The sequence below is a fragment of the Oryza brachyantha genome, chromosome 3 (assembly GCF_000231095.2).
Source record: "Oryza brachyantha chromosome 3, ObraRS2, whole genome shotgun sequence".
NCBI classification, from domain to species: Eukaryota; Viridiplantae; Streptophyta; class Magnoliopsida; order Poales; family Poaceae; genus Oryza; species Oryza brachyantha.
Genome location: NC_023165.2, coordinates 23,212,035 through 23,220,700, shown reverse-complemented (window position 1 = coordinate 23,220,700; position 8,666 = coordinate 23,212,035). Strand labels below are relative to the sequence as shown.

The following is an 8,666-nucleotide window of genomic DNA, read 5'->3' as shown; positions in this document are numbered from 1 at the left end:
CAGGCACTAAGATTTTTGATGTGGATGTTAGGCAAGATCGTAATCGATCGACAGCTGGTTTGGCAAAAGGGTAGGTTCCGATGTTTTCAGCTTTGGCGTTAGTGGATTAGGTCATTGTGGATGATTTTCAGTCAGCTCAGTTGCAATAATCAGGCTTAAAACCAAAACTTTGCAATTCAAGTCTGAAACATATATATCTGTGCAGTTCTTTTCCTCAATTTCTTCAGTAGAGTCTGAAAAACCTTCGTCTGGGAAAACATTTATTCAGCTTAACTGAGGCAGGTGCTTGCTACACTTCTGGAAAACATTTTTCTGTATATATTCCTTCAAAAGCCTAAATGTACGTACGGATTCTGACATAATTTACATGTTGCAATCTAATCCTGAAGGTTCATTAATCTTGTGACCCTTTTGCAGCAACGACATTAATCCTGAAGGTTCATTAATTTGTGCCAGACCCCTACAAAATTAAAACAGGAGGTCCAAATCTTATACTTGCTTCTGTTAAGTAGTTCTAGTAAGGTATTATATGCATTATGATATATTGGCTAAATTGCTTGAACTTAGGAACACTGATTCATAATATTTAATTCGTTAAAGTACTGAAACAAATTTGCTGTATATATATCAAGTGTGTGTAAGGCCCCATCTTAAACCTTATAATGTTCCCAAATTTTGGTAGCAATAACCGAATTCCTTAATTAGTATGAAATTCATTTGTTGCAAATGTGTTCTTAATTTTGACAGTTCTGATACTTGTTTAGTACTTTTCGGAGAACATGGAGCATGCGACCATACATGCAGGTTTTACGTACTATATCATCAGATATATACTGACATATATATAGTGTTTACTGTACCACTTGCTTGATTCCAGAAGAGGGTCGACTTCTTTAGAGCCTCTAGGTCTACTGCAAAGGAATAACCACCTACTTTCGTAGACTTCGCCAAATTTTTGCTACGCATTTGTTGATACCATAGTTTAGAAGAGTATTGTGTTTTCGCTTTGCAGCGTAATTTTTGTGCCTTTTTCTATATTCTTCTATCAAATTTGTATAAACATATATATTCCATGCTAACAAAAAACGTATGGTCAAATTTCGATGCAGGTTGGTATATGGTTTTCATTGTTAGATCCAGATGAATCGGTCATTCGAGGTTATATACATTGTTGGCCAAAACCATTGTAAAGTCCATGGCTAAACCAAAAGCCTGCCATCAAGTGTTGTACTTGTTATAATAGTTTGCATTGGAACAAATCGATCGATCATAACATGTTAGATACACGACCTCCCGTCAAATTTATTTGACGTTGGGAGAACTGAATCTAGTTTCCCCAGAATCAACTATTTTTGAATGTTGGGTATAATACATTATAATAATGTGAACCAATTGAAAAAGGCTAATGTTTTTGCCGGGTCATGCAAGTGATGCAGTGTGTTTTCCACATTAATTATAGGTAGTTATTTGTCATATTTTCGTAACCAGGACTGCTCTATTGTTGTGTTACTTTGTGGAGCTTTTTTTTTTATTATTCTTAAAAATGTACTTCAAGGTATCACTTTTTATATTTTTAGTGTAAAAATTTAGTATGTTGAGATATAATGTATCTTAAGCTACTAAAATTTTATACCAAAATTTTTGGTATCTCAAGTAGATGGTATGGCGATCCAATTGATCTTGGTAAAGTAAATATGTTTCCTAGTGATTGAAATTGTGGCAGCATGACCTATTTATACTCTATGTAAATATACATATCTTCTAGTGGGGTTCAAACACATTGTCTTGTTTTTGACCAAATATGTATATATACACTGATCTGATTCTGACGATGAACATATGGAATGCTCGTACTGAATAGAAGTTTGTACAATGAGTTGGATGCACATATATATCTGGGCAAAGCGCATGAGCGATACTTGTCGGTCGAGTATGTACACATCTTTTGATGATGGAACCAAACTGCATTTCTACGATTGGGCGATGGAACAGTACTACCCTTTGTACGTACCGTGACTATGCGATCGAAGAAGTACTCAGTTCATCAGAGACCAGGTACGTATTGACTGTACATGTATACAATTGCCTTGGTCTTTTTTACACCAAGTACTTCAGAATGACATGACTAGATACATGTGCACACTGTTTGTCCTTGGTCCTCTCGTAGTACAGCATGTGACCTTTGTGGTCGTGGCTGCAATTAATCGTTGTACATTTTACGTGCACAAACAGTTGGTTTTACTGCTACCGGCCGGGCCATTATATTGGTGGTGACAGATCAATCGCAGTTCGTGCTGTAGGGACGAGGCGGCCATTGTGCAGTACTACGTAGGGACGTCGACGCGGCCGGCCGGTGAAGGAATTTTGTTGGTAAATCTACAGTTATGTTCACCACACTCTTCTCTTTCCAAGGATTTTTTTTCTTATTTTGTTTGAACATTTTTATTTTTAACTTTAAAACTAAACTACATCAAAAATTTATTATCATATCTGAACTTTTTGGTAACGTAACCAGTATAGCAAATTAATTAACGTTGGTACGCGCAATACCCTTGGCTCGGCACTGTCATTTGGCCACGCTAGCTAGACTAGTATGGCAAGGATTTCACCACCCCAACTCTTTATATCATGTTATTATTTAGTCAAAGTAGGCAGGGTGACGTGAAAAAATAGATTTAGAAATAAATTCTAACAGAGTATAGTTTTAAAAGTAAAAGTAAAATTGTGTTAAAAATTAAAAAAATCATTTCCACTAGTTTACCATTATTAGTAAAAATTCATAAATGTGGTAGTCTATTGATTAACAACTTCTCTCATGACCTTTAGGCTTTGTTTGTAACATATTTTTGTGCGAACTATTCACAAATTATTTACTTGCTTAACGTGATAAATTAATATTGTTAAAGTTTATAAATTTATTATAACAAGTGGTCTAACAAAATAAACCTTTTTCACAAACATATTTTAGAAATGAGGGCAAAATAATCTGACAAAAATTTGGGAAAAAACAGAAAAGGGACCTAATTGAGGGGACACGGATAAGATTTTTTTTTTGGTCCTCGTGTGCATTTTCGCAAACAATATTTGGTGAAATTTCCTGGTTATGAAAATCAATCCATTATCTACGTCAAAATATATTGAACCAAAACATTGGTGAATCAGCTAACTATTTCAAGGTTTATCAAAGCAAAGTGTGCTAGCTAGCAGAAAAAATTGAATAAACCACAGAATAGGATTTGGTGTACTTTTAGCTTACGTTTACCAACATAATTATACATAGAGCAATTTTACCATGGTTGAAAAATATCTCGGGGCACAATTTTATACTCAAAATTTTGGCAGCTTGAGGTACCAAATTTTACACTATAAAATAGTGTAACCGATAGTTTTTCAAGAATAATAAAATTGCTCTTGTACATGGTGTTGTTTTTTAAGGTAATAAAATTGCTCTTGTACATGGTATTTCAGTAAATCTTAAAAGTGGAATTGAATTTGATATACAACTCTTAGCATGTATTTGCATAGATGTACCTACATTCTGCATACAACTGTATTCCTGATAAATCTGTAGCATTATAATCTAGACCATGTATTAGTCAAAAAAAAAAATTCTGATTAACGCGATATTTTTCACAGCTCTAGAGCATAGATAGATAGGTAGATAAAAGCTTGATCTGTCACTTCCAATGCATGGAGGTTGAAAGAAAATGGATAGACATATTATACCTGAAATAAAGGTTGGAATCCGTAGTAGTGAACTAGTAATGTACTGAATCCAAACTCAATACTCTTGTGATCTAGCATGGACGTTTCAGAAATAATGTATTGAATGCATCCAAATTCAAGACAAAACCGAATACATGGACATAAATCATATTATGCCCGATAATATCAGTTGTTGCATGTTTTAATTAACTTGATGCAGCTAGGTAGCTTTATATGCCCTCAACAATAATATGTCGATCTTCACATGCGTCCCTTCGATTCGCAGTGCTGGGAAAATGATTTGCTATCAATGAAGTCTTCAATTCAAGCCAGAATTTACGGTTGTATTTTTTTTTCTGTTATAGATTACGGTCTTTGTTCCTGGTACATTAACTCATTGTCTTCATTTGTTTCTTGAGGAAATTGAGTGCTTTTTCCCCCGGAGAGGACATGAGATATATACATTCCTTATAGACAATGCACAAATCTATTAACTGCGTTAAGCTTTATCCTTTTTATAAGTTCTGTACCTCCACACTTAGCTTTTTTTTACTGCTACCTCTGTTTCACAATGTAATAAGTTTGACTTTTTTGATGGCAACGTTTGACCATTCGTCTTATTTAAAAATTTAGTATAAATAAAGTTAATCTTATATTGTGAAACAGAGGGAGTACCAGTTATTCGGTTGGTGCTAGTTGTCCTGAAGACGTTTATTTATGTATAGTTTGAACTCACAACATGTAAATTTTAGTACACAATTTCTAGTGTTAATTTTTGTATCTCAAGTTATATAGCAACTGAGGCGCTATAATTTCAATGTAAATTTTAATACTTAGAGGTTATTTACGAAGGATGGTAAAATTGTTCAGTTCATTAACATCAAAGCGTTGATGTGACCGTTCATGCTTAATATCAAGCTTTCGGCTAACAGATGCTATAAAAAGTGACCATCATATCAATGCATGGAATGGCATATATGCATCTTGTACTCAAGGAATATGTCGAATGTGGTTGGCGTGTCCAGTGGTATATAGATATATATATGGCGCTGGTAGTTCGTAGTATATGAGTATGTGCAGCGAGTACCATGACCCATTCAAACATTCTTACCTAGACCTCTATATATGTACGTGAGGTAGCCAAAAGATATATGAAAAGAATTGGATAGGGAGTAGAAAGCATCAGATATATAAGTAGGAATAAGCTTTGAGAAATAGCTAACTTTATAATTAGTAGTCGTAATTATTCAGAAAATTTCGATTAATATGATTGTTCACCTCAAAAAGCAAGGCAGACTGAAGACATTGAACAGAGAATAACTTAAAAGAATCAAGCGACTCTACTTCGGTAAACATTAGTGAAGAAGTCGAGGCCATTTTACCATTCATCAGGAAATTAGTGTGGTTTATTAGGAACAAACTAGCTGAATTTCGTGGAATTAACCATATTGTGAGCTAATAAAAAAAAATGACCAACAACCTTTTTCCAGAGGCACACCAGCTGTTAATCAGCTGTTGGTATAGAAATCCATCATACATGCATTCCTAGTAGAAGTGTAATTATTTTATGAACATCTGATGATGAACTAAAACACTACTGCAAGTCTGGGTCATCCACCATGCTGCCTCTTATTAATGATTGGAATAGGAAGATCTGACCTAATACAGTAATAAGTCTCAACTTTTGGAAACTATAATAAACTAGCTGTATTTCACTCATTCAGGAGAGGCATCGTTTGATACCCTCCTTGATCGAGGTATACAGCTTAATTATCAGTTAATTTACAGAACATGCACACAGATTAATACTGGACTCCATTGATGAATCAGCGATCACACGATAGTGCTAGCTATGTATGCAATGGACACCATGCGATGACCAAACCAAGTTCATCGTCTTCTCACAGTCAACTCCGGATAAGGCGACAAATAATGAAGAGGGAATCAATACACACCCGGATTAATTAAGACAGCAAGAATTATTACTCTTGAGAAGCAAGGATAATATATATGTTGCTGCAGGAGTTTGTCGATCTTAGTGCCGTACCGTGCGTGCGTGGATAGGCGGCTGGTAGTAGGTGCCCATCCATGGATCAGCTCAGCAGTAGTGCCGCGAGTTGGCGAACACGACGCCACCGAGCTCCCACTGATCCTGCTGCTGTTGTTGCTGCTGCAGGTAGTAGTTGCTGCTGTCGCCGTACGCGCCGTTGGCGAAGGCCATGATCACGTCGCTCGGCTCGCTGGCCACCGAGATTTCTTGCATCCTGCTGCCGCTGCCGCCGCCGCCGCCGTTGTGGAGCGTTGACGAGGAGCCTTCCTCCAATTCAGTGCTTACCAGGTTGGTGGAGGACGAGTGGTTCAGGTTGTTGGGGCTTGTCGGCGACTTGTCCTCCGCCGCCGCCGCCGCCGCGGTGGCCGCCTCGACGCTGATTGCGGAGGCGAGCGTGACCCACCGCATCCGGTTCTTCTCCCTCGTCCGCTCCCGCGCCCGCTCCCTCGCCTTTGCCCGCGACTCCTTGTCGGGGACGGGGTGCGCATTGGCCAGCCGCCGTGGTGGCTTGGGGGTGGCCGCTGCCCTTCTCGGCTTGGCTGGCTTCTTCCCGTTACTGTGGTTGTGGGCGCCCTTGTGCTCTCCGCCGCCTCCTGCGTCGGCCGGGTTGCTGTGCTGCTTGCCGTCGACGGAGAGGCTGCTCGAGCCGTCCTCCTCGCAGACCGACGAGGCGTCGTCGCTCATGATCTCCCGGATGGCGGCCTTGGACATGTTGAGGAGCCATTGCACCGTCTTGCTGGCCTTGTCGAAGCCGAGCATATCCTGGAGGGCGAAGAACTTGCGGGCGACGTCGAGGGACAGCCGCATCCGCCGGTCCCTCATCCCTCCGGCCGTGCAAATCTTGCTGTGCCGGTCCTTCCTCGCGGCGGCCGCCGCCCCGTCGCCGTCGAGGCCGCCGATGGCCCCGGCGACGCCTTGCTCATTGCTGCCGGCGCCGTCGTCCACCGCCGCCGCCTTGGTGGCCGCCGCCGGCTGCTGCTGATGCTCCATGTCCATGAACGGGTGCATCACCGGCGCGCCGATCGTGTCGCCGGCGGCGAAGGAAGGGGAGCAAGGGTGGTAGTAGAAGAAGCTGGATTGGTTGTCCGGCTTCGGAGAGGGAGGGCTGAGCTGAAGCTGTTGGTAAAGCGGTATGTCCATGGGGCTTGGGGAATCGCAGAAAGGAAACATGCTTTAGTGATGGGACTCCTAGCTGCTGCTGCTGGCGGGGCGCTGGCCTCCCTCTCCGGCCGGCCTCTCTCTCTCAGCGTGCGAGGCGGAGGGGGGAGTAGTGGCCTATGATCAGATGTGTCCGGCCATGCACGAGGCCTAGCAGGCAGCCTACCAGCTGCAGCTTGCTTGTGCTCGAGAGAGAGAGAGAGAGCGAGGACTTGTTCAGGACGAGCTAGCTACTACTACTACCTTGGTTGCTGTGGTCTCATGGTCTCATCTCATGGTAGTAGTAGAACACACACACAGAACAGATCAGCACACAGCAGCATGGGCGGCTCATGTGTAGGAAGGAGACTGGCTAGAGGGGCGTGGCTAGGCGGCAGGCAGCAGCGCTAGTAGAGAGAAAGAATTGTGCTTCGCGTTGCTTGCTCATGTGTAGTAGGATGCTAGCTAGGAGTTCGGATGTGAGGCTCCCCTCTGCAGCTAGCTAGAGAGATCAGGCCAGGGGTGGTGTTGCCATCTTATAGAGAGAGTGAAAGGGGGATGGATGGATGGATCGATCGATATAATACTAGTACTGTTACTGCCTCCTCCTCCTCCTCCAGGAGATGGTGGTCATCTGTCATCACCGAGGAAAGACTGAGACAGTGAGACTGGAGAGGAGAGAATACAAGGCAAAGGACACTACTGTTGGGGCAAAAGCTGTGTACACATGTTGTTGTATGGTGAATCGCTATTGGCTACAAGTGACCTAGGGCATTTATTATTGGCTGAATGGGAGGGCCGGGGGGCTGGCTGGAAACGGATCTGCTTCCTTTGTAATCCTCTTCTTCAGGAAACGGGCGACCTTGTATTTTTGTATATATCCTCGATCGATCTCACAGGAATTCGCCAACGTGTATGCATACATTGAACATCTCTCTGCGTTCTCTGGGGTAAGGACCATTTGCCATATGTGCTGTGTAAGTCCTCTGAACCCTACTCGACATGTGGGGCCTTGGTGAGTTGTGATATAAAGCTCATCAACATCAACATACTGTTGGCACAAAACCACATATGGTCCCGTAGCTCCTTGATGAAAAAACAGTACGTTCCTGATCAAGGAAAACATAGTTAGGGCCAAGTTTTTTATTTAATTTGCAGTTGATCAAAGGTAACAGTGCTCGTTAATTGGATATATGATCTATGGCTCCATTGGATTGTGGGATTTTCGTAGGAAAAAAATATGGAGGATTGCAATCTTTAGGAAATTTTGCTACACATGCCATCTGGATTCAAAACCTTAGGAAGATTTTCCTATAAGGCCATTTGAACCAAAGGAATATGATGCCAAAATTCCCGTGAATTCGCTTCCTATGCCCCTAATTCCATAGGAAAATGAACATGAGCTCAAACCTTATATATGGTTTTATTTTACTCTGAGAAGCCCAATACTCTCTCCCTCTCTGTCTCGCTCTCGCTACTACATGCAAATTCTATTTAGTTCCTATGAAGCATTGAAGCATCAAAATGCCCCAACTCATCTAGGGGTCTCTCTGGTGTATTTTACGGGTATACTACTAGTAGAACTAATCTCATCCATTGATTTAAAAGATATTTTATTACTTTGTTAATTAATTAATTAGTAGTATTTCGTAATTTTGTTTTTTGGCAATAAAGATCATAATAAAATGACGATATTACTCCTTCAAATTTCTACTATACCTATTATTGTTGATAGTATAATTTAATCATAGCCGTCAGATAAAAATAGATCAAT

General features: G+C 41.1%; 1 protein-coding gene across 1 annotated transcript; it reads right to left on the bottom strand.

Moving 5' to 3' along the window:
* Positions 1–5,317: 5,317 nt before the first annotated feature.
* Positions 5,318–6,925, bottom strand: LOC102706923 (transcription factor TB1). Its single transcript, XM_040522759.1, has one exon. It carries the CDS (start codon positions 6,923–6,925, stop codon positions 5,804–5,806), a length of 1,122 nt encoding a protein of 373 aa, XP_040378693.1. The 3' UTR covers positions 5,318–5,803.
* Positions 6,926–8,666: the final 1,741 nt, after the last annotated feature.

What these genes read in the sequence shown, in the direction of transcription:
- LOC102706923 (XM_040522759.1), bottom strand. Translation starts at nt 6,925, where the DNA reads ATGTTTCCTTTCTGCGATTCCCCAAGCCCCATGGACATACCGCTTTAC.